Genomic DNA, 27,936 nt, shown 5'->3' with positions numbered 1-27,936 from the left:
ACCAATGTTTGTTTAAGGGATTACCTCATGGTTAATTTCACATTTCTAATCTCATGAATAAACTTAACAGAACATTGATAATGCTGTAGGCTAGAGAATAGTGTCTAGTTTTTTTTATCTAGCTGTGAATAAATAACTACATACATCCTATTGGCAACAGATTTTGGTAACATACCTGTAGTTGTTTTGTCATAGCTAGAAAACAAAGGCAAAGGAAAACAGATTTGATCATCTATCCTACATTTTGTACAATTCATGCTTCATTTGCATAACAGGAAGTGTTAACAGTGTTGTTAATAGCGATACATGCTGTCAGGTATTTGCCTATATCAAAGCTTTCAGATGATATATAGGTTATATACCATGCTTATAGTAACTTTCAGGGAATTCCCGAATTACAAGACAATTTTTAACTATCTTAATCAAGTAGTACTGACAAATATGTTATCTACTTGTGTTGCATAACGATCAAACGATTTATTAATATCTTCAATGGGTTATTGCATTGCAGGACATCGGATGGTTTGATGATCCACGGCACAATACTGGTGCCTTGACAACCAGACTGGCTACTGATGCATCTAATATAAAAAATGTAAGAACTGTCAAATGTATTTTGTTTCACCTTTCTCTACGAATTCTAGAATCGTGCAGTCATTAAACTCAGAAAAAAGTATGATTACGTGTCAAGACCTTGTTTGTTTTTGGCACAATTCAAAGCTTATTAATTATCCTAATTTGCATATTTATTATATAGTTATATATTTGTTCCACTGATATAACAAAAAAACAGTCATTATTAGTCCCCCTTCAGACACTGTCCGAAAAGGATCTTGGCTGATTACAGATGGATTTTGTTCAAATTTACTTGGTACATACATTGGGCATTACGGGACCTTGATGCACATCATTTTGTTTTTCAGATCGGATTCAAAATTGCCAATAGGCGTCCATTTTGTTCAAGTGCCATATTTCTGACATGCTATGACTGATTATGATCAAATTTTATATATTCATGACATAGATTATGTATTAGTTTGACGATCCTACTCAAAATGGCCGACTGGTGGCCATTTGTTTTAATTAATGCTGTTCCAGAACAATATCTCTCAACACAGACAAGTACAATCAGATACAAAATGAATGAATGTCAATCATTTTAATGTTAAAAAATCAACATAATCAAGCATCAGCTTCTTGATCCAAATCTCTGACATGTTTATGTTCAAACAAATATAAACAAAACTATATTATTGGTGATCTTAAATTTGATAACTATCAGGGACTGTGCCAAGCATGGCTTGTCATTTACAAGCATGGCTTGTCATTGTATATAGTAACCTATAATCGTATGCTATATGACATATTCCAAGTGGTTGGTGCAAATCTGTTATACATGTATTGTATGCAGTGTAAAACATTTTGACTCAAGAGAAAATGTAATAGCTTCCTTTTTGCTGCTAGAATTCTCAAGATGACAGAGTGGAGCTGTTCATGTACGCGATTGGTTCGTCCATCGTCCTTGGGTGGACCTCCAACAATTTTGTTCATTGCATGATAATATCTTCAATTCTCTATTTTTAATGAATATTTTTACAATTTTTGCTCAAAAATGTATTTATAACTTCTTAAAGACTTCTATTCCAATTGCTTTAAATCGTGGTATATATGTACTTTTGGTTAACCTCTAGATTAGATTATTTTGTGTCATAAGACAAACTCTCTACTAATTCACAGACATATTCTATAACTGGACTTGATGAATCCAAAATTTGGGTACTATTAAACACTTGAATAGAATGTTAACAAAAGTTATTTATTTCCCCACTATGTTATGTAACTATATGCACTTAATACTACTCTGCTAAGGTAGTTTGAGCCAACTACTGAGCGTGTTACTGCACATATATGCAATTCTTTATGGGAGAACATATTTCATGAAATGGAAACCTCATAATTGTTTTTTTAGCTACGCTGTCGACTTTTCATATGAGTGATTGTCTGTCACCATTCCTGTCAACTTTTAGCTCCACTGTCGACTTTGTCGAGCGGAGATTATCATATGAGTAATTGCACATCGATGGCCGTCGTTATTTTATTTTTTCGACGTCTTCTTGAAAACCTCTCTCAGATTTGTTCATTTTGTTATGATATCTTCAATTCTCTAATTTTGATAAATATTTTTGTCGTTTTTGGTAAAATTTTTGACTTCTTGTTAAAAAACGCAAGTCTGATTGCTTTGATATTATATATAGGTACTACAGGTGGACCTCTCTCAGATTTGTTCATTTTCTAATGATATTTTTAGTTCTTTAATTGAAATGTGCATTGTTAACAACGGAGCTATCTTAGGCGAGCGGCTGCTTGTTTTATTAGTCCCCGTTCGGATGCAGTCCGAAAACGGGGACTTATGTTTTGACCTCCGTGCATCCGTGCCTGTATCTTAGAAATGCCTGGACCAATCACAATCAAACTTCACACATACATCATACATGATATTATACATATGCATATATGTTCAAATTTTAAATATTCATATATACAGATATATTGGTTTGACGATCCTATTAAAAATGGCAGAATGGTGGCCATTTTTGTGCTAAAAAAATCATCAAACATCAAGCATTTCTGGCATTTACGGATGGATTTTGTTCAAACATGGTACATACAATAGACATTATGTGTTCCTGATGCATGCCATTTTATTTTTCAGATCGGATTCAAAATGGCTGACTTTGTTTTAATTAATGCTGTTCCAGAACAATATCTCTCAATACTCGTTTGACGATCAGATACAAATGTCAATCATTTTAATGTTAAACAATCATCATAATCATATTCCTGACATGGTTATATTACAGCTATATTACTATAAACAAAACTATATATCTTAAATTTGATAACTAACAGGGACTGTGCCATGCATGGCTTGTTTTTCAAGACATCTAGCCAATAGAAAATTAGTCCATTTGATCAAAAAATCATAACAAATACTGAAAAGTTTGCACCACAATTTTGGGAGAAAAAGTCTACAGGTTAAAAGTTAGTAAGTGATTATATCAGTGTGATTGACAATTTTCAGGCTACAGGTGTTCGCATTGGTACAATATTACAAGCATTTTTCTCTATGGTTGCTGCTATGGTAATAGCTTTCATATATGGCTGGCAGCTGGCGTTAGCATTGCTTGCTTGCGTGCCATTGGTAGGACTTGCCGGACTCCTCAACATGAAGGCTGTTCATGGTCACCAAAAGAAAGATCAAGAATTATTGGAAAATGCTGGAAAGGTGAGACATTCTATTTTGATATAAGTATTATATCTGGAGAACGCTGTGAACTGTGAATTTCTGACTTTCTTGTCCAAAATTTTTCTTGTTTTCTTCAATATTTCTGGATATGAACCCTAATATTGAAGCCAACAGATAAAATTTGAATCAATTTTCAGTTTTTACTCAAAAAATATGGCTATTTTTATCCCAGTCTTCTGAAGGAAAGTGCAGACTATAAACATGACTGTTGTGGATTTGTGATGAAAAGAGAGAACTGGTGGCATATAACTTCTATTTTTTGGGAATATTTTTGTCATTTATGGATAAAATGATTTTTTCCACTTGTCAGATTTCTTTTCAATTTTTAACCACTAAATTAACTGCATTTTTGTTCTCCTTGTTACAGACAGCATCTGAAGCAATTGAAAATATGAGAACAGTAGCGTCATTGACTCGGGAACCAACATTTTATGAAACTTACAGTAAACATTTGAAAAAACCCTATTTGTATGTATATCTTAACTATTTTTATGAATATGTTAATTCATTATTTTTTTGGCTGAAATGTATGTACTGTCCATTAGCATCCTCTTTCGATATGCTTAGCACATGATCTTCTTGCCCAACTGACTGATGCTGGATCTAATCGAGTTAATGTTTGATGTTCAGTTTTTATTCCTAAAAAATAAAAAAATAAACTATGCATTCTTTTTATTTGTTTTAATTTTAAAAACATTATTATTTTAATTTGTGCACTTGAAAAGAACTACTTTCATTTTTATACTTTTCTGTGCTCTGGAAAAAACAATTGTTTTTACTACTGCAATTTAATTGAGATGATAACAATAATTATGCAAATTATGTAATTAACCATGAAAATTAATAACTCACTAATTTACTTGACTTTACAGCAATGCAATGAGAAATGCTCATGTCTATGGTATATCGTTTGGATTTGCTCAAGGCATAATGCTACTGCTGTATGCTGGTGCTTTTAGATTTGGAGCTTTTTTAGTCGGTATTGATGAAATAGAACTGGCAGATGTTTTCAAGTAAGTTGTGATACTACTGGGTATGTACAAAGGTTGGAAACAGTTGCAACTGAAATGCTTAATTAGGCCAAAGAAAGAAAGAAAAGCAAATTATGTTTCTGGTCAATCTGTTTTCTGAAATCAACATGCACAGGCAGCCTATTATTTTAAATTCTGTCAAAATATCCAAAAAAACGAGAAGCCCATGTTTTTAACTGATACAGGTGATGATCAAAAATGTTAATATTTGTTTGGGCTTCACTATACTTCACTGTTTTTTCAGCAATACTCTATTTCTAGTTACAAATTAAAAGTTTGAATGAATTAATTATACAATGATATTATTTTAACTAAAATTACTTACAGGGTCTTCTTTGCGGTTTCATTTGCTGGTATGGCTCTCGGCCAATCAGCTTCCTTCCTTCCTGATTACTCAAAAGCCAAGCATTCAGCCGGTCTGATATTCAAATTATTTGACACGGTTCCACCAATAGACATCTATTCACAGGATGGCATGAAACCAGTAAGTACAGGCGGGATTATAACAATTTTTATTTTGCAACGGTAATGTTTATTCTGGTCACAATGATGGATGCAACACTGTACATTAGAATGTGTGATTTGGTTTGCATCACAAGAATTATTCTCTGCTTTTCAATTTCACTATTTTTGTTGATATGTAATATTTGCTAAATTAAATTCTCATGAACATGAAGAATTTATTGTTTCCCTGCCAAGTTAATGAACCCAGTGAAATTGCTCAAAACATGAAAATAGTGAAATTAAATGCCAGTGAAAATAAATAGTTTTATAGTACATTTAATACAAATTGTGAACACAATTTTAAGCAGCTCACAAATTAGTGGATACAAGTTCCCAAAAATCTTGTAACAAACTGTATTAAAAATAAATCATATATGTTTCTGGCAGCAAAAATAATAAAGTTTAGAATATTGTGGAATTTATGTTAGTTAATTATGCAAATGACCATTATTTGTAAATTAAATGATGAACATATGTAAATGAAGCATTTGAATTGGCAAATTATTATATTTGATGTTCCAAATATGGCAATTCCTTGATTTAAACAGTGTTAGTGTTTCTACACATGTACCAGTGTTCCAAAAACTTGTAATTTTCTTAATACTGTAAAATGACTAGTTTTCATTGGGCTTAAATTTCGCTGATTTACCATTTCAGGCATATTCATTGGGTTTTAAATTCACGGTCTTATCATTAAGATAATGTGTTCTATGCTAAATTTTACATATTCACTGGGTTTTAATTTAACGCATTTTCCAGTCAGCGAAATAAGAAAAATTAAAACCCAGTGAATAATTAATCCTTTTACAGTACATAATTTTTTTTTTTTTATTAGGACCACATTGTTGGTGAAGTGACTTACAGAAACGTTTATTTTAATTACCCAAGTAGACCTGATGTTAAAGTGTTAAGAGGCATTAATATTAATGTGAATACAAATCAGCGTGTAGCTTTAGTTGGTGCCAGTGGATGTGGTAAAAGTACCATGGTGTCTTTACTGGAACGGTTTTACAACCCTTATGATGGACAAATTGTAAGTTTTATTCTGCTGTTAAATTGAACAAGACTGCTACATATCAATAATTATATTTTCAAAATTATTATACGTGTGCCACTGTAAAACAGCTCGCAGGCCTTATAATTCAAGGGAAAAGTCTTCAACTTGGTACAAATATTCCCCATGTAACCCACAGAACACATTTCGGATCAAAATACCAAAAAACTACTTCTATTTGTCAAATACAATATTCAAGAAGAATTGTCCAGATATTTAAATATATTATGAGTTCAAGAGAAGACTTATACAAAATATTATATTATATTATATTATATTATATTATATTATATTATATTATATTATATTATATTATATTATATTATATTATATTATATTATATTATATTATATTATATTATATTATATTATATTATATTATATTATATTATTGAGGGATACTTTCACTTGACACTGATTTTGTAATATTAAAAAATGTTTGTGAAATTACACCTTAAATTTAAATGCAAAAAAAAAATTATGGAAAACTACATGTTATGACTTGAATATGGCCACCTTCTTAATTATTACAAGACAAACAATCGTCAAATGGTAACAGACCATTTTCCGTTAAGTGCAAGACCCTATATTATGCAGGAGATCAAACCTAAAACACGATTTGACAAATAGAAGTAGTTTTTTAGCTCCGCTGTCAACACAGCGGAGCTGTTCATATTACTGATTGTCCGTCATCGGCGTCCGTCATCAACTTTACAATTTCAACTTCTCCTTCAAAACCGCAATTAAGTCAGAATGATTTCAAATTTGATATGCAAGTACCTTGGATGGTTCTTTCTCAGATTTGTTCATTTCATGTCAAAATCTCAGATTCTCTATTTTTGGTGAATATTTTTGTCATTTTTGGTAAAAAGTGATATTTTCGATTTCTTGTTAAAAACCGCAAGTCAGAATGCTTTGATTATACATACAATGTATCTAGGTACTACATGTGGACCTCTCTCAAATTTCTTCATTTTGTGATGATATATTCAATTCTCTAATTTTGATGAATATTTTTGTCATTTTGAGTAAAAAGTGATATTTTCGAATTCTTGTTAAAAACCACAAGTCTGACTGCTTTGATACTATACATTGTACATATTGTTCATTTTCTAATTATATCTCTAGTTCTTAATTGAAATGTGCATTGCTAACAGCAGAGCTATCTCAGCCGACAGGCTGCTTGTTTTGATTTCTTGTTAAAAACCACAGGTCTGATTGCTTTGATACTATACATGTAGGTACCTCAGGTAAACCTCTCAGATTTCGTGATGATTGCTTGTTAGAGATAGAACCGTGGTTCGCACATTTGCCACCAGCATCATGGGCCACACATGGCTGTTCCACAGGCCCGAGGCACTTCCCTCCACCTGTATTTCACAGTTCCATGTCGCCCAACCACCCCCACCCCCTCCAGGCCGCACATAGCTGCCCCACAGGCTGCGAGGTTGCTACCTCCCCCTGTGTCGCTCAGTTCATGTCCTCTGGGCCATGAGAAGTTCACAGTTTAATTATCGTATTCTTGAGCAGACCACGCAGACCGTGAACATCCGTTCCCTCCGCACCACTCCTTTGTCAAGTTTGAGTCACTCTACTAACCCATTATTTCATTTTCAGTCTCTTTATTTCATGGGGGTCGCTTCGGCTCCACTAGCAGCCATGTTCCCTCGTTTGGGCATTAGATTTCATCCTGACCCCCATTTCAAGGTTGGGTGGCCTCATGCAGGTTTTCCCCCTCCTTCATTCTGATCCCAAAATCCAGTGCTCAGGGGCACATGCTATCATGGCGGGTTGAGGTGGGTCCCTTGCCCAATTTGTAGTTTATTGAGTTGTATTTTATTGAATCTGTATTTGTATTAGTTTGTAGTAGTTGTCTGTGTCTGCCGTTATTCTCAATAAATCTGTCATTAATTTTTTTTCCAATCTCTCCACTTTTACAGATGGTTGATGGGAAAGATGTGTGTAATATTAATTTGAATTGGTTGAGACATCAGATGAGTGTTGTGAGTCAGGAACCAATTCTCTTTAACTGTTCAATTGCTGAGAACATAGCATATGGTGTTGAAGAAGACATTCCCCATGTTATGATTGAAGAGGCTGCCAAAACCGCTAACATACATGATTTTATAGTATCACTTCCAAAGGTACAAACAAATAATCACAATAGTCTTAATGTTTTATAAATTCTCTAATATTGATATACAATAAATACAATTTATATTTATGAGTAATTGTAAAATTCTCACCATATTTGCTGTATTTATAGTGACTTACATAAACGATAACGGTAGTGGCTGTGATCAAAATATTGTCATATTTAGAAGTTCCAGCATACAATAAAGAAATGGTTTATGTGTGTCTCTAATAGAACAAATACAGTAATAATTGAATATACATGTACCTCCTGATTCATTTTTTTTGCATAAATTTTAGAATGTAAAGATTATTACATACTCAAAGATTGATTTGATTATCCTACTCAAATATTACATTATTTATATGTATGGACATTTTGTTCAAAAATGTTATTACCGAACCATCTATGGTCTAAATTTGTTCAAATACTTGTGAGTTAAATCTTACGGCACACATACACAATCATTTATTGATCTGATTAAAAATAGTTCCCTATTGGGGAAACAGATTCAGATTCTTTGAAGCTTGTTAAAAGACTTTCCAGAGTTTCACACCTTTTCACAGGTGGAGTGTGCACACATAATTGTATCAGGTACATTCATTTTGTGTTAAACTTACTGTAAAACTGAGCTGTAACTGTACGTATGACTTTTGATTACAGGGGTATGAAACTGTTGTTGGAGAGAAAGGTTCTTTATTGTCAGGTGGTCAGAAACAAAGAGTGGCTATAGCGAGGGCTCTGATAACCAATCCAACCATACTACTCCTAGATGAAGCCACATCAGCATTAGATACAGAGAGTGAAAAGGTGAGAATTCTTGATACCTATCAAGATTTTAATCCACTGAGCATATGTGCAATGCATTATGGGGAGAAATTCAACTTTTGAAGCTATGTTACATTGCACTATATGCATGGGGGGGTGGGGATTAATTTTAACATTTGCATATTCAGATTAATTGATGAGAAATAACTAATTACTGCTGTTTGACTCCCATGTGCGAAGCACAAAATGGGAGTCTTTGCAGTTAGTGTGTCTGTATGTGTGTATGTGTGTATGTGTGTATGTGTGTATGTGCATGTGTATGTGTGTGTGTATGTGTGTCCGACTGTTCCACTGCTATCTCAAGAACCATACATCGGTTTTTGATGAAACTTGGTGCATAGATGCTCTGGGCCAATGCGCAGATTTGATTAGGTTTTGGTAAAAATCCATGCTCGTTAATTACCTAATTTGCATGATAATTAGCTAATTTTTAGCTGTTCTATGACTGTTCCACTGATATCTAAAGAACCACTCATTGGATTTTGATAAAACTTGGTGCATAGATGCTCTGAACATATGCGCAGATTTGATTAGGTTTTGGTAAAAATCCATGCTCGTTAATTACCTAATTTGCATGATAATTAGCTAATTTTTAGCTGTTCTATGACTGTTCCACTGATATCTAAAGAACCACTCATTGGATTTTGATGAAACTTGGTACATAGATGCTCTGAACATATGCGCAGATTTGATTAATTTTTGGTAAAAATTCGTGCATATTAATTACTTAATTTGCATGATAATTAGCTATTTTTTAGTGGTTCCATGACTGTTCCACTGATATCTAAACAACCACTCATTGGATTTTGATGAAACTTGGTACATAGATGCTCTGAACTAATGCTAGGTTTTGATTAGTTTTTGGTAAAAATCCGTGGATACTAATTACCTAATTTGCATAATGATTAGTCAATTTTCGGTTTTTCCACTGATATCTCAAGTACTAATCATCACATTTCAATGAAACTTGGTACATAGATGTCATACGACACTGCACAGTCCTGATAGTTTTTATGGTAATATCAGTACATATTAATTACCTAATTTGCATAATTAATTAATTTTCAGCATTTGATATAAGTAGTTAGCATTACATTTCAATGAAACTTGGTACTTACATACTTAAGGACTATGCAGAGATTGATTGTTTTCGATAAATATTTGTGCATATTAATCACCTAATTTGCATAATTAGTTAATTTTCAGCTTTTCCACGGGTATCTCAAGTACTAATCATCGCATTTCAATGAAACTTGGTACATAGATCCTTTAGGACTATGCAGAGACCTGATTAGTTTTAGGGTAAATAATTGTGCATATTAATTACCTAATTTGCATAATTAATTTTCAGCTTTTCTACTGATATCTAAAGTACTAATCATCACATTTCAATGAATCTAGAATTATGCAGACCCAATTAGTTTCCGGTAAATGTTTGTGCATATTAATCACCTAATTTGCATAATTAACCAACTTTCACACAGATATCTCAGGTACTATACATCACATATCAATGAATGTACATGGATGCTGTAGGACAATAGACAGACCTGAATAATTGTGGGTTAAAATCTGTACATATTAATTACCTAATTTGCATAATTAACCAATTTTAAGCTTTCACACTGATATCTAAAGTACCGTAAAAACACCAAAATTTCGACCGGTTTTAAATAATTGGTGTTAGAAATGTGACGTGTTTTTAGAGTCAAAATTAAGGTGCATTTTCGGACGGTCGAATTTTTCAGAATAGAAATCAGCAAATGAAAAAATGGGGATGATAGACAGTGTGCTTCATTAGTTTTTAAAAAATGCAATGTCTGTCAATTGACGTAAACTTCCTCATGTTTCACGGTAAAAGCAAAGGTCGTGGCCGAGTTGTAACTCAAAATCTAAACAAAGTCATCAATCAGTATTATGACAAGCAAAACAAAACATCAAGACGCGAGAAGAGGTCAGCACAAAACTAATAGGTCAAAAGACAAAGCTGTCTCGCACTACCTAGGAAAACTTGCGAATGTTCGAAGTACAGGTACCCATTGGACAAAAGATACATGGAAGTTTAGCAAACGATCTCCCCGACCCAGTGCAATGTATCCGGTTAGAATCAAAGCTCACGTGTCCCTTATTTGAGGGACCAAATTCTGCCGTAAATTCGCCCCTGGATTAAAAAATAAAATGGGATTTAAGAAAATAAAATGGGACTTTTAAGGTGTATTTTGGCGTCATTTTTCGAACATTTCAATCAATCCTGCCGGCTAAAATAGTCTAAGTTTTACCGTAGTCATTGACGTTTGTCTATTCAAGAGTACACGTGTATGATTTTTATCGTGACTAGCGTGAGCGGGTAAGCTTCCTTTCGAGAATGAGCTGTTATCACTGTGAACAATGTTAAATTATTCTTCAGATGACCAGTTTATTTTTTAAAAACAACTAATTTTTTTATTTAAAAAAAATCATGCCGTATTCGCATCAAAATCCAAGCCAAAATATCGTACTACAACATCAATCTCTTCCGCATTGCGTTCAATAACATAACATATTTAAATAAGCTATGGTAATTTGAACACGTTGGCATCATCCAGCTTTTTGATTGGTTAATTAGCGATTTGACCTATTTGACCTAAGAGAACATGGCGGATATCCTACAGCATCAAACGTTTATACGAGACCGGAATCATTCGCTTACGATGAAACTAAGTTGACTTTTATTTGTATTTCATAACCATTCAACAAATTTATTTTGTGTACATTATTATAATCACTACTGAGTACAGTAATAATCAACAATTCAGAAACGCAGCATGCCGAGATTTTTGTGTTCGTTTATTTAGAATATATTTTCGTTACCAATAAAATAAAAATCTCTCAGTCAATCAGAAACCCGGATTCATGCCTTCGAGGAAGGTCCCGTTTGAACGCTCACATCGGTTTTTTTTTCGTTTGAGGGAAAACTAAAACTGGTCGCAATTTTCGAATAAGAATGAGTCGGCAATTTTTAGTGGAGTCGAAAATTTGGAGGTAAATAAAACACCGAAACCCGGCAAATAAATAGGCGGCCGAATTTTTAGAGGGGTCGAAGTTTTGGAGTTTTCACGGTACTAATTATTCCATTTCAATGAAACTTAGTACAAAGATGCTCTAGGACAATGTACAAACCTAATTAGTTTGGGGTAAAAATCTGTTCATATTAATTCCCTAATAAGCATAATAATTCATAATTTTTTGGTTCTAATCACATTTCAATTAAACTTGGAGACATAGATTTTCTGTTACATTGCGCAGACCTCATTAGTTTTACACTCAAATCTGGTCATATTAATTTTCTGATTTGCATAATTAGTTTTCAGCTAAGTAATTTCGAATTATATTTAATGTGTCTCCAATACTCTCAGCACATGGGAGTTCTTTCTAAGCTTTCTTTGATTTTGTTATTAATCTCAATTCTGATGATTTATGCAAATATTGTAGTTGCATAATATGTAATCACACAACATAATATGTATTATTATACATCTGTCATCATAACGTCATAAGTTACAGCGTGCCGAAATTTTGAAGTATTGCACTGGGTATTTTGATCCCACCATATTAGGAAATGCAAATTCCAAATATGGAGCGATTACGCGCATGAACGACCTCTAATATTAAAAACAAACATGGCAGCTCCCAGGGTTTGACCGGGCTCCACACACAAAGAAGTCAGCTAGTTCTGTTCTAAACTTTTTGGATTTCAGCATTCCCATGATGTATTCCTGGGAGGAAAAGATGTATAAAAATAAGGTTATTACGAGGATACCACGAAGTATGCACTCAGACAGTATGCCATTGGATCGACCTCCGCTGCATGTTGGTCGATACTCCCACTGTACTGTTTTCGTGCATACTTTTCGGTATTTCACACAACAAGACATTTTACCTGACTAGAAATGCTGCTTCAATTCAAAAACATTTGTCCAAATATGGTCAAACAAGGAAAGAAACACTGGCCACAAGCATTTAATTTTCTATTTAATAATCCATTTTTTGCTGGCTTTCATACCATTAGCTAGTATTGTTATAAAGTGCCTTGCTGGCATAACAAAAATAGTGGAAGTATTTAAAAACCTTTCATGACATTTTGTGCTACTGAATCCATGTAAACAACACAAAGTTTATGCTACTGCTAGGATTGGTGTGAATGATTTTTGAGAATATTTTGTCATTGAGAGATAGCATGATTGTTTCACACTCTGCTCCACATACAGTATTATGTATAGCAGTTCTTGTATCACCACAATTGTAAATAATGAAGTTTTAACATGTTTATATTCAGATTGTGCAGAATGCCTTGGACAAAGCCATGGAGGGAAGAACGTGCATCGTAATAGCGCATCGTCTTTCAACAATTCAGTCTGCTGATCAGATATTAGTAATTGAAGATGGTCGTGTAATTGAACAAGGAACGCATAAACAGCTCATAGCTATGCAGGGGGCATACTACACCTTGACTAGTGGACAGCGGTTAACATAAACTTCAAGAATTGTATTATTTTTTCTGATGATGTCCATTCCCATATTATTACCATATTTAGTAGTGTTCAACATTCCAGTTTATTTTTAATTGCCAAATCTATATATTTTTCACGATTGCCATATATGGCATGTACGGTACTTATAATAGTATTCTCCAGTTATTTCAATAATTCTATATATGGCAGTATCGTAAATACATCATCATTTTTATGTACTATCTTTGTTTGCAATAATTGAATGATTTTTTAAATTTTATTTTATGATCAATATTTTTAATTGAAATTTTCAATATTTTGAACACACGTTTTATTGCATTATAAACATTTTTTAACATGACATTTATTGAGATAATCTTTCATCCCTGTGTCCCCTAAAAAAAACATTAAAATTACATAAACTTTGATTCTACTTAATTTAAATACATATTTTCATAATTTATAGATGAGTTTTTAGTAAACAAGTACAAAGATTAAAATTATGATGTAATCTGAAATTGATTGTAATGAATGCAAATATTATCAATAAAGTAATTACAAGAAATGTAGATTTTTACCAGTAACTGAATTGAGTGTAATCATGACAGACCAACAATGGGTGTAGTTCTGTAAGTCCACTGAGCTGTGTCTGGCGTCTAGATGGATGTCTCTCTCTCTCGATCTCTCTCGATCTCTCAATCTCGATCTCTCTCGATCTCTCTCTCTCGATCTCTCTCGATCTCTCTCTCTCGATCTCTCTCGATCTCTCTCTCTCGATCTCGATCTCGATCTCTCTCTCGATCTCTCTCTCGATCTCTTTCTCGATCTCTCTCTCGATCTCTCTCTCGATCTCTCTCTCGATCTCTCTCTCGATCTCTCTCGATCTCTCGATCTCTCTCGATCTCTCTCGATCTCTCTCGATCTCTCTCTCTCTCGATCTCTCTCGATCTCTCTCTCGATCTCTCTCTCGATCTCTCTCGATCTCTCTCTCTCTCTCGATCTCTCGATCTCTCTCTCTCGATCTCTCTCTCTCTCTCGATCTCTCTCTCTCGATCTCTCTCTCTCTCGATCTCGATCTCTCTCTCGATCTCTCTCTCTCTCTCTCGATCTCTCTCTCTCTCGATCTCTCTCTCTCTCGATCTATCTCTCTCTCGATCTATCTCTCTCTCGATCTCTCTCTCTCCCTCGATCTCTCAATCTCTCTCTCTCTCTCGATCTCTCAATCTCTCTCTCTCTCGATCTCTCTCGATCTCGATCTCGATCTCTCTCTCGATCTCTCTCTCTCTCGATCTCGATCTCTCTCTCTCTCTCTCTCTCTCTCTCTCTCTCTCTCTCGATCTCTCTCTCTCTTCCTCTCTCGATCTCGATGTGGGTGAATTCTTTTCAAAAGCCGCTGACCCATTTGACTTCTTTGTTCTGTGCTTGCCTTGATGAATGTAGATAGATTGTTAATGAGAAGTTGATCTACCAAAAATTATGCAAATTAGATACCAAACACTATTAAAATGCTTAATAAATGACTTCTACTATGTCACTGTTTGGGCTACAGTGCTGATATTGACAGTGCACATGTATTGGGTTGACTTCTATCAGTTTTGTTAGCTCTGCTGTCGACTTTGACGAGCGGAGCTTATCATATGAGTGATTGTCCGTCGTCGTTCGTGTCAATGTTTTACTTTTTTGACTTCTTCTTGAAAACCACAAGTCTGACTGCTTTGATACTACACATATTGTTCATTTTCTAATGATATCTCTAGTTCTTACCAGCTTAATTAGTCCACGTTCGGACGTAGTTCGAAAACGGGGACTTATGTTTTGCCCTGTGTGCGCCCGTCCGTGTGTGCGTCCGTCCGTCCGTGATCACCTGTATCTCGAACATGCATGGACCGATTAAGTTCAAACTTCACTCATACATCACACATTATATGGGACATGTGCACATGCATTTTTTTCATGATCCGATTAACGATAGCCGAATAGCGGCCATTTTAATGCCGAAAATGCATCAAAATCGCACATTTTCACCATTCCGGACCCGGATCTCAGTTATGAATGGACGGATTTCGTTCAAATTTGGTACATACATTAAACATAATAGGACCTTGATGCACGTCATTTTTTTTTTCGGATCAAGTTCGAAATGGCCGACTGGCGGTCATTTTGTTTTAAAGAATTCAGTTCTGGATCTGTATCCGAGACCTGTCTGGATTGATCAAGTTCAAACTTCACACACACAAGGTACATCATGTCACAAATATGTATGTGCATTTGTTTCATGATCCCATTAACGATAGCCAAATGGCGGCCGCTTTAAGGCCGAAAATGCATTGAAATCGCACATTTTCACCATTCCGGACCCGGATCTCAGTTATGAATGGACGGATTTTGTTCAAATTTGGTACATACATTAAACATAATAGGACCTTGATGCACGTCATTTTTTTTTTCGGATCAAGTTCGAAATGGCCGACTGGCGGTCATTTTGTTTTAAAGAATTCAGTTCTGGATCCGTATCCGAGACATGTCTGGATTGATCAAGTTCAAACTTCACACACACAAGGTACATCATGTCACAAATAGATATGTGCATTTGTTTCATGATCCCATTAACGATAGCCAAATGGCGGCCGCTTTAAGGCCGAAAATGCATTGAAATCGCACATTTTCACCATTCCGAACCCGGATCTCAGTTATGCATGGACGGATTTCGTTCAAATTTGGTACTTACATTAAACATAATAGGACCTTGATGCACATTATTTTTTTTTCCCGGATCAAGTTCGAAATGGCCGACTGGCGGCCATTTTCTTAAAGAATTCAGTTCTGGATCCGTATCCAAGACATGTCTGGATTGATCAAGTTCAAACTTCACACACACATGGTATATCATGTCACAAATAGATATGTGCATTTGTTTCATGATCCGCTTAACAATAGCTGAATGATGGCCATTTTAAGACCGAAAATGCATTAAAATCACGTATTTTCACAATTCCGGAACCAGATCTCAGTCATGCATGGATGGATTTTGTTCAGATTTAGTACAATGTGTTGTACATATGCAGGTGCATTTCGGTCATGATCTGCTTTGAATGTATATGTCACTCAAATATGAACGGAACGGGGACGTGTCATTGACAATGACTTGTTGTTTTGATACTTGGTATGTATGCAACTTGTGTGAAGTTCTACAGTTTAGTTCATATGTATTTATGGATGTCTGTGATTTATGTGTGTTATTAGATTTCAATGATGCTTTGTAATAATGCGCAGACCTGATATGGTTTCAGTCAAAATTTATGCATAATACTTTATTTTTTGGGGGCAAAAACATGAGCAACACAATTGGACTACTTTGATTGTTGTAAAATTTGGTGTTAAAATGAGTGTCAAAGATTTAAAGTTCATTTGAAGTTTTGCAACTCTTATGTGAACGGTAGAGAATATGTGCAAATTGTGGGATAAATTCAATTTTCAACACATTTGATCGTTTCCACTTCCCATTTATTGACTCATGTGTGATGGATATCTTTGCAGTTACTGTGTCTGTGTGGGTGTGTGTACGGTCTGTTTCTCTGATATGTGAAGAACAAATCACTTGATACATATAGAGGCTCTGGGAAAACCCAGAGATTAGTTTTGAGGTAATGCATATTAATCACCTAATATCAACTAACTTTTTGCTTTTCCATTGATCTCTCATTAACTAATCGCATTTCAAGGAAATTTGTCTCAGATGCCCAGGGACAATGCAAAAATGTCATTAGTTTTTAGGCACAAAATTAATATTGATATAGAATATATCAATATTAAAGAACTATATCAAATTACCAATCATTGCATTTCATTGTAATTTATTACATACATGTAGGTGTCTGGGGACAATGCAAAGATCTGCTAATACTTTATTTGGAATCTGTGCATGTTAGTTATCTAATTTGCATAAATTAGTATATTTTTACCTTTTTGACATATCTAAATAATCACTAATCAGACTTGATACATTGTATGTTCTGTGGTAATTACAATTAGTTTGGGTTGAAAATAGAGAAGGGGTATTTTTAAAGACAGATTCAGTAATTTTCCCAATGCTAACGCATGTTCACAAGCTTAACAGCCTTCACGTTCATTTCAAACCCACCATGAATTTTATTGAGCAACCTTTAAGTTACTGTATTGAGCAAAAACTCACACAAGTTGCACATCACCAGTCTCTGTCATCATGAAAGTGATGTCTCCCAACCGCCTGGTGATACTTGTAGCCAAAATAATGTATCAATACTGTAAAGGCAGTATTTAATTTGATGGAGTTTTGTCTAAACAAACTTGTTGCGTGTACATTATGTGATTTATCTGACTTGCTTTATGAAATGTTCTAACCAACAAATTTACATGCCTGCGTTTATGCCTGTATAAATGCCTGTATGCAAATTAGTGAGATTCAGTTTTTACTTCACAAATATGTGATCAGATTTTGGTATGAGATTATTTTGACAGTTTCATTGAAATATGCCTTGCCTAGTGTCTAGTGATTTCATCTACAAAATATTTCATCAAAATTAGAGAATTAAAGATATCGCCATTGAAGGCCAAGGGTTACATATACAAGTATCAAAGAATAAGAATTGTAGTTTTCAAGAAGTCGAAAACGTAAAAAGTTGACGCAACGGACAATCACTCGTATGATAAGATCTGCTCGACAAAGTCGATGGCAGAGCTTAGGAAGGCTAAATCTACCACTGGTAGACTGCAGGAGGCGCATGCACCTCTAAATCCGTGGTTGCACATACATCCCCCCCCCAATACAGTGCAGCAGTGACATTCTGAAGGCATGCCCCTCTTTAACAGAACATCCTGCATCTGTCTGTTACCTTAGCAACAAGTTAAAAGTACACACAGACACAACTCAAAGGACTTTGATTGAAATTGAAATTTTAATGTAAAAAGTAAAATATAAAGTAAACTTAGTAACAAACTCATTTTGTTAAAATGATATTAGATTTGAAAACCATAAAATGTTTCTCTTTGATCGATACTGGAGTATAATGGGACACAAATGGTCTGAACCATTATTTATGCAAGGTATAATCACAGAACAATTTAGCAAATAAGATAAAATGTATGTGCAGTACACAAGCCTATCATTTTTTTTTAAAACAATAATCTGCCAACATTTCTGAGCCACCCCCCTTACAATATTACACGTGGGGTACAGTGGCACGGTTTATAAATCCCAAACACTTGTCATTACGCAATTACAGATATTCTTACTAATACACAAAGAACATTCAACTCACAAGAAATGATTTTCTTGTTCAACACATTTTCTAGAATGTTGCAACTGTATTTTCTATGGAAGCCCAAAGGCATGACAATAGTTACTATGGAAACCCAAAGTCATTACAGTACTTACTATGGAAACCCAAAGGCATGACAATAGTTACTATAGAAACCCAAAGGCATGACAATAGTTGCTACAAATCTGCATGTCTTTGTGTTGTAAATAATGTAATAATAATTCAATAACATAAGCTGCAATCTTCCAATTTAATTTTTGGTTAAGGATAAAAAATGTACAAAATGTAGATTTGATTATTAATGTAACTTGGAATGCATTGCTGAGGCTTATAGATGTAAAACAGTTTATTTTAAAGTAACGTATTAGGGGAATGTTATATCAAAACTTGGAATCAGTAACTGCAATGTACCCATGCAGTATAGTAAGAAAGTTGTAACAACCAACAAAGTGCTTTCCCAGTTTCATGAGTAAATTTACATGATTGAGTAATGAGTCAATCATGCCTGCTTAATACACATATTTAAAGTGTTGCTGAACATTAACCTGGTCCTGTCTTGCGACCTGGCTTTTGCATAAATGTGATGTCTTGTGACATGGCTGACACATAAAGGCCCAGTCTTGCAACCTGGCTTTTGCATAAAGGCCCAGTCTTGCAACCTGGCTTTTGCATAAAGGCCCGGGAACTACATGGTTGTGAGTTTGAATCTTGGCTATGCCATGGTACAATGGTTATCACTGGACTGGACTGGGAATCACAGGGTTGTCCTGGAGTCCTGGCTAATCCTTGATGTTGTAGTATCCTTGGAGAAGGATACTTTACTCCTAATGCTTCTATCCACCCAGGAATAAATGAGACCCTGGTATGGAATGTGACAGGCAGAGTTGCATATTCCATGGGGAGTTGAGATGTCCACTAAATATGAATCAGTACATGTATAGGACCAATTGGCCAGGATAATGTGCAGCACCCACTTCAGGTTGACTACATCAAGAATTTCGGTACTATGTTAGTGTTTCTTATTATTATTAAAAGTTTGACATTTTAAACATCCACAAAGCCAATTATGCACCAACACAATACAGCACCCACATATTTGATTTACATGCATTAAATATAAACAATATTTCTGAATATAGTCCCTGGATGTGAGGATATAGAAAAAAATAAGAAAAACTTCTACAATCCCAGATCAGAAACATTTCAGGACTAATGACTCTTGTCAATTGATAAGACAGGAAGACAATTCAATGAGAAAAAAAAAGTCATTAAATAAACTGGGACTGTTTTTCTTTAAAAGCTTGACGTCTCAATTTCTTTTCTTCTAGTTCTTTTTTCTTTTCTTCCTGTTCTTGTTTTATTTCCTCTTCAAATTTCATACCACGAGACTGTTCATCAATCTATGAATTAAAAGAAATATGATTACAAACTGCTATAAGAAACATAGTTGAACTCTGGTGACCTTGCCCTTTGTTATATAATATAATTCCCTTTATCACAGTTTGTTTCAATATAAATATGCATTGTCATAATTAATTTTGAATACAAACAAGTTTTGGGGTTGAACCAACAGTGGGGAATCAGTCTACCGAATGTCCTTAAAAGATGTAAATTTCTTACAAAAACATTGGTGCCTTATTTGTTTAATTATTTTAAGGGACATAATTTCCAGCTTTATTCAAAGTAATTCAGATATTTTAGTATAAAAACAAATGCCTCATCGCAAAAAAAAAGTTCTGCATTTAGATGTGAATAGATTCATAAAACATGCAAGATAACAGAAAATCTAAGCTGGCTTTTGTCCAAATATTTTGTACAGGTGTCTGTCAAAAAATAATGATTCACTGAGACAAATACGAACTGCCTCATTGTGTGACTACTGTATTATATGAAAAGTAAAAAAACACCCTTTATGAATAGCTATCATGTTGCAAGCTCTGCTTTGTATGCAAATCAACTTAAATAGTTGGTGTCCAGTGGAGGGAGAAGTCAACAGTACTGTTGCCTCCTGAGAATCTACATCTTCAAACACTGCAATCTTCGAAGTGCGTTTTTGAACTAGTATTATGAAAACTATCATTCTGTTCTAATAGCTGAAACATATTCCTGCGAGTTTTCATTTGTCGAATGAACTGTTTGTCAAATACAGAATACATATATTTTAGAACAATTTTCTTTTTAAAATGTGGATGAAATGTTTTGCTTTTTGTGTATTGTTTTTGATTTGATAACTAAACATATTTTCTATTAGCTTCATATCTTGATCAAAGTTTGGCACCCAGTTCATAGGAGTGCTTATATTGATTTTCTGACATCTGTTTTCTGTAAAGATTTTATTGGTAGGTTTAAAAATGTGATTACCAAGGATATTATTACAAGATAAATCATTTGCTTCATTGAACACATACAACAATGCATATTTCCACTGAGATCAGTGACCTTTGATGTGTATCACCAGTGATCAGTCAAGTAGAAACAGTCAAAATATTTTATCAGATTTTCTCAATTTTTGCATGATATTTTCATACAGGACATCTGTTGTTCAAACTCAGGGAAGACATTATACTGATGAATAAGGTGACCAAGTTTGATGAAGTTTGGAATAGAATTAGTAATAAAAGTTATTATGCACACAATAACAATTATTAACGATGACAACGACGACGACGACGACGACGACAACAACGACGACAACAACAACGACAACAACGACAACAACAACAACAACGACAACGACAACGCCGGACAAAATCTTTCGCTTAATATACCTTTCCCTTCCATCTTTGATGGTACGGGCAAGGTAATAACAGACAGCAAACCATTCAGACAAGCAGCCATTCTCAGAATTAATCAAAGTGTTCCCCCATTCATCTTGTCACACACCCACAAAGGCCAAAAGCTGTGCTGGGAAGTACAAAGCTACTAAATTAGTGAATGTCCCTGGAAAGTTGTCTTAGTCAGAATTTTTTTAATGTTTCAAGTAATGTTTCTGATCACCAAACAAACTACCAGAAATAGTGGACCAATCTGTTTTTACTTATTTCGTCACTGTTGACATGCTTTTTAGGTCTTAATTTCCACAAACAAAAGTCACTTTTTTTCTCCAGTCACACATTACTCACTCAATTTCAAACCGTTTATCACTGCTTTAGGCAAGTTTTTTAGGAGTTGAACTGAAGATTAAATGTTATCATCTTTATGTTTCACTATAATTATAATGCCACTAGGATATCAAAAATAGAAAAAAAATTGAGGTCACCAGACATATTAAGTTTTAATGTGATTGGTCAAGGCATGTTAAAGATATGGCTCCAAAACAATATTTAGTAAATCAAAATGGCCACCAGTCAGTCATTTTGAATTCAATCATAGTCTCATTATGTCTAATGTACGTACCTACATTTGTAGTTTGAACAAAATGCATCAATACACAACCAAAAATGTTTGATTTTGATGAATTTTAAGCAGAAAAAATGTTTTTGGCTATCTTGAATCAAAATATAAAACAAATGGACATGCATATGTTAAGTTTGAATATCTGCCCAGACATGTTTTCAAACATTAACTAAAAATAAGAGGTACACACAGAAAAAAATAACTTTTCAAGGCTATATCTAATATTATTCAGTTTGATCATGAACAAATGTTTTAGATCAATTTCATACAAATCTCAGGACTGCCATATATTTTCTGAGGCACAGTGACCTTTGATCTGATACATGGCTATCAAGAATGCTATTAACCAATCAGATAAAGTCAGGTACAGTTGTTTGAATATTGGTGATAGCAAATAAAGTTCTGCTTGTTTTGGAAATGAATTTCATTATTATCAAAATCAGAGTATTGGCACTGATTTCACTGCATAATGTGATTAGTATATTTCAAAAAGTAGAACAAGTATTGAATGAGTTTTAACAACTTTCATGATAAAATGAACAGATGACTTGTATTACGTACTCAACTCAATAAACTTACACTAATTTACTTGCAATCTTGTGACAACAAATGATGCATCTTATACAATGCATGTCACTTATTGTTTTCACTGATTTTTCCTCTGATAATTCAACCAGTCAAAATTTCAATTTAATTTTGTATTTTCTTATAACTAATTATTAAAAGGTTCAAATTTTGATAGTATTTTGTTGTATTCTTGTCACAAATATATTATTATTACCTTAGCTGAAAAGAAATCCGCTGCTCCTTTGACTCCTTCTTTGTCAACATCAATTTCTGATAAAGTGGCAAGCTGACTAAGTCCGCTGTCTGCAATCAAGTCACCTTCAGCAGCTTTCCTGAATATCAGTAGGAACTAGAAAAAAATAAATAAATGGATTTCTGTATAAAAAAAATGAAACTTAGATAATTGGTATTAATAAAATAATTTCAGAATGATATCAATTTTCTTATGCATTCAATATCACACATATATGTATATGGTGATATGGGCATAATTCATATACATTTTTGATTGAATAAAAAAAATGATATGCATACTTATTGTCAATACCAGTCTGAGATCATCCTGGACAACATGGGACAACCATGAAGATAAATAATAAATACAAAAATACATTTCCTGTTTCAATATTAATAGCAGTACATATAGATTTTGTATGAGAATGCCAGTAAAAACAGTCTTCTTCTCAAAAAAACTACAATGATCTCATTCAAAGTCTGCCTTTTTTTAAGATTTCAGTGCATGAGTGAATAAAACTGAGTGTGCTATTTTTGTTCAAATCTTATCCATTTGTGAGTTTAGTGTTTGAACTGTGAGGGCAATATTTTTCATATCATTTATTAGGTAGACAAAAAATGTCCTGAACTGGTTGTCCCAGAAATATATGCCTATGCATTATGTTTAGTGTATAGATGACTGGTCATTCACAGCCCCTTGAAATGGACATTAGCACTAAATCATTAAAGTTAAGTGCCTATCATTGCCTTTAAATATATGTTACTGTTAATCCTTTCAAGAATGAGCGCTGTTAATTTCACTTTTAAAATCCCTATGCAAGACATAAAAAAACTAAAAAACAAAGGGTAAGCCACGCCCCCAAATATGGACATGGTTTGTATTATTTCAGCTCTTCCAAGATTGCCAGTCAATGTTTACACTGGAACTGTTGCGTGAGTATTACCTATAACTAAGATAACAGTGTTCTACAAGTACACATTACATTATGGTACACACAGTTTAATGTTTACGTCAGCTGCGTCGAGAGTTGGGACAGTACAGGGGCAACAACAACTAAGTAGAAGTGTTTTCTTTGTTTGTAATCAAAGACAAATAAAGTGTAAAATCCATAATTGTCACTTTATGTACAGGATGACATGATGCTGTCAACACATAAACCTCCATGTGACTGATAAATATATACACCATGAGAAAAATGCGCTAATTATAATAACAATAAATGTTTTCACTAATCACGATGTCTGAATATTGTCTCAATATTCTATCACTTCAATGATATTACAAAAAACAATTTTAAACATGTTACAAATGATATATACGTTGAAATAAAACTAAGAATTTTACATTTCGTCATTTACTGATATAATTCTTTTTTACAAGGGGGCGACAAAGTTATATAAATAACTCATCCTTTCAATGTAGCTGGTCAATGTGCAATCAGCAATATGTCACATGACACATCACCACATCAAGTTATTGAGCCAAGCAGGCTTGAATCTATCTATGCGTTTCAACCAAACATAAATATGAATATTTTTCAATTATGAATGTTCAAACTCATATTTCCTGTCTATTTTGATTATCATAGTACCCAAGCATTTCAGAAACTTTGAGTTAAAAAATTGACAAAACAAGTACCTCTCTAAAACTAATTTTCCCGTCATGATCTTCATCTACAGTTTGTATCATTTCCTTGAGTCCTACATGTGTTTGTGGAGCACCAAGTTTCTCCATCATCAGTTTCAGTTCCATGAGATCAATAAATTTGTCTCCGCCAACGTCATACCTATATGTAACAAAAATATTAGTATCAAGGAAGACAGTACCTTTGTTCCTAGAAAAACAAGACATGAATGTCACAGTCCGTTATTTAATTAAAAAATATTCATGTTAAAATACTATATGGAACATCTGCAAACAATTGAATTAATATGTACTCAATGTGGGTACAACTCATCATAAAGTGATTTCCCTTAATCTGATAACTGAAAACTGTCATTGACCCGGGTCTAAAATCTCAGAGTACACAATTGCAATCAAACTATGTCTCATACATGCTCAAGAAACTGCATTCATAAATCTCAGTAAATTTTGATGTACCTTTAATAACAACTTCACTTCTTTGTTAATTCAGGTCTTTGTATATTACCAGGACCTGGGTTTGTTTCAGTATTACCACTATAATTCCCATCAAAATGTAGCCCTGAGACACCTCTTACATTTTCCACTGAGATTGGTAATGGTACGACCCATCTGTCACTGATTCAGATCAAGGTCATGACATCACTAAAAACCCTAGCATTACAATTCAAGTTAATTATTTATTCTGAGCATGCTCAGTTGTTCTCTCAGTGGTGTTGGGAGAGGTAGTTTTGGATGAAAATCATGAAATAGACCCACTTAGGCAGAGACTTGTTCATCAACCTGCCACGTTTCATCGATATCTGCTGCAGAATTTCTGAGAAAATGTTAGACGTCACAGACGAACACTTGAAATACAAATTAATAGTTCGTCTTTCAGGCTGCGCCTGAAACGGGGACTCAAAAGTAACTCGGCTGTATGTCCCAACATGGTGGCCTATTTGTATATTAATAATACCTAATTAGCATACCACATTTATAAAGCTTTATTAGGAAATTAAGACATCAAATTTAATAGCAGTAGATTTGTTTAAAAGAAGAAGATAGTCAATTTATGTTGAGCAATGAAGTATGTTTGTTTGTTGTATGTGTCTATGACAGGTCACAATATTCTATTTCTGGCTGACCAAGCTATATCAACAAACAGCTGCTAGAGAGAATTACTTTAGAATTTGAATTATACCGCTTTATACCATATATTGTTCTGTGAACACTTATACATAAACAGCCATTCATTTCATTTCTCAACAACTCCTCCCATCTCATTCTACATCAATTGAATTAATCTCATCAGTGTCCTTGTGTTTTCACATCTATTCACAGTCACATCAAGACTGGGTGAGTCATCTCAACTGAGTCATGTATTAAATATAAATAATATTTGCAATTGAAAACTAATTCTCATATAATTTTCCTTTTATAATTTCTGATGAAATCCTATATTTATTTTTGACTTAGTAGAAATTATAATTATTTTTATTTTAATGTAAAACTGTCTTAAGAAAATAAAATATTTATTTTGAAATATGACAACGATTGCTATGACGTTTGGATAAACAAAAATTAACATGACCCTGAGTACAATTTACATTATTACACTCAAGTAGAAAACAGACAAAAAAAAGAAGCGAGTTCTACTATGTTTTTTTCAGGTAAGTTCATACAAGGTCAAAAAAAAATATTTCATGTTCCTCAAAATTGAAGCATGATTAAAATTGTTCGTTGGTTAATTAAAATAATTTTATTAATTCAACCTAATTTTTTTTGAACAGCTGACAAATACACCTAAATACAGCTGAGATTCACAGATTTGAAACTGACGCATGAAATTATCAGTAACATGAATATTCATTTCGTGGCTACATTTTTAAAAATTGTTGACAATGCCTGCCAATTGCTCAATGGCATCCTTCCAACAGCATGTCACAGAGGTCAATGCCCACATTACCCAAAAACCAAATGCGTCTTATTGTGATCATATTGTGTACAATATAATGACAAAGTTAACTTACATCATAGCAGTTCTGCATGTCCAGCTAAGTGATTACATTTAATGTTTACAATTTAGAAAATTCAGAATTCATGAAAACTAAACAATGAATAGTTAGTGATGTTATTCTGGCTGAAACCATGTTTCGTTTCAGACAACAACATTCCTAAACTATGTAAACAAAAATTTGTGCCATATTCATCATATTTCACTGAACTATTTAACAAAAGATTAAAGTAAATAATCCATTGGTGTTTCATTTCTCAGGTTTCATTGTCCTTCCCTCAGGGCGTGAAAATCCCATATACTACAGAAAAGTTGAAAATGCATGGAACTAGCTCCATGAAAATGTGACGTCGTCTTCCGTCGATAATTAGTTACCCGCTTGAGTTTTGAACAGTAGCGGTTTGGGATAGACAACAGGGTGTCAGGCCACTTGAACTGACCCATGATTGACCCAAATCTACGATTACTGTGATATGTGAATTCTCTCATTTAGTATGTATGCAAACATACCTTTTTCTTGTGAAAAGAAAATATTTTTGAAGACTTTTTTGTATCTCCTTTGACTATTCTTTACGTGAACTGTACACCGCTATTACTGCGACAGGGATTCACATGGAAGTGTCAGATTACGGTTTTCATGGCCACCCGCAACGACACGCCCAATTAAAATCAGTGATCTTGTAATTCATACTAGTAACCAAATCATACTAGTGATCACAATTTGGGTTATAGAAAACCAGGTACTCACTTGGCGAACATCTTCTCGTATTCTTTGATCTGTTTTCGTGAAAATTCTTTAAATTCGGTGTATGGATTGAATACGGCCATGGAGTGCGAGACAGGCAGTTCCTCAACCTCTTCGCCCTCGTTAAGAGCCTGTCTTCTGGCCAATTTCTTCGACAGTTCGTCTTCTACTGCCATGGTTATTATACAGTCGGATCTATCACCGAAAACTACATGCAATGGGTGAAAATATTAAATGTATTTAAAGAGGGATACAACGAGGAAACAATTACAGAATCGCATAGAGGAAGTAGTTTTTCACCGTTTCCGGAGTCTCGTCAACACGCATGTTTATGTATGTCATGACCCAACGGTCTATTCTATTGTTTCGTTGGCAAGGCGGGTGAAATTTCGCTGTGTCGTTTCTATTATTTTTTTTTTAATGAATCTACATAGTATTATAAATAATACATATGTATGTGTGTGTATGGGCGTACGTGTATGGTGTTAATTCCTTGGTCAGAAAATTATTAGAGACAAACGGCGTGTGCGCAAGAATATTCAAATAACGTGGACCCTACTGAAAGTGGTCTCGTCCACTACATTTGTGGATATGCAAATTTGTTCACGTTATCGTGAAGCTGTAGATACTAGTAGGATGTTCAAATGCCCATCCCCTGTACATGTATTTAAGTTGTCTGGTTCCATCAGCGTGTTTTGGTCACTATGCATCA

At 34.1% G+C, this 27,936-nt stretch overlaps 2 protein-coding genes across 2 annotated transcripts in view; one reads left to right on the top strand and one right to left on the bottom strand.

The window, feature by feature from the left end:
- The window catches only part of LOC100375660 (ATP-dependent translocase ABCB1-like), a 75,138-nt gene extending 61,222 nt beyond the window's left edge, over positions 1–13,916 (top strand). The window contains exons 18-26 of the mRNA XM_085508619.1: positions 512–595; positions 3,083–3,286; positions 3,675–3,775; positions 4,180–4,320; positions 4,666–4,822; positions 5,678–5,875; positions 7,836–8,039; positions 8,693–8,839; positions 13,173–13,916. Of these exons, the coding sequence (XP_085364745.1) occupies positions 512–595; positions 3,083–3,286; positions 3,675–3,775; positions 4,180–4,320; positions 4,666–4,822; positions 5,678–5,875; positions 7,836–8,039; positions 8,693–8,839; positions 13,173–13,370 (1,434 nt within the window). The 3' untranslated portion in view covers positions 13,371–13,916. The remainder of the gene's footprint in view (positions 1–511; positions 596–3,082; positions 3,287–3,674; positions 3,776–4,179; positions 4,321–4,665; positions 4,823–5,677; positions 5,876–7,835; positions 8,040–8,692; positions 8,840–13,172) is intronic.
- Positions 13,917–19,640: 5,724 nt separating this feature from the next.
- Positions 19,641–27,550, bottom strand: LOC100375509 (EF-hand domain-containing protein D2-like). The gene is made up of 4 exons (XM_085508618.1): positions 27,228–27,550; positions 24,481–24,628; positions 22,822–22,956; positions 19,641–20,044 (listed from the first exon to the last, which is right to left on the bottom strand). The coding sequence occupies exons 1-4, from the start codon at positions 27,398–27,400 to the stop codon at positions 19,913–19,915; spliced, it is 588 nt and encodes a 195-aa protein (XP_085364744.1). The 5' UTR covers positions 27,401–27,550; the 3' UTR covers positions 19,641–19,912.
- Positions 27,551–27,936: the final 386 nt, after the last annotated feature.

This window comes from Saccoglossus kowalevskii, chromosome 15 (assembly GCF_978046115.1).
Source record: "Saccoglossus kowalevskii chromosome 15, keSacKowa6.1, whole genome shotgun sequence".
In the NCBI taxonomy this organism is placed as follows: domain Eukaryota; kingdom Metazoa; phylum Hemichordata; class Enteropneusta; family Harrimaniidae; genus Saccoglossus; species Saccoglossus kowalevskii.
The sequence above is the reverse complement of the archived record's forward strand: the minus strand, read 5'-3'. Positions and strand labels throughout refer to the sequence as shown.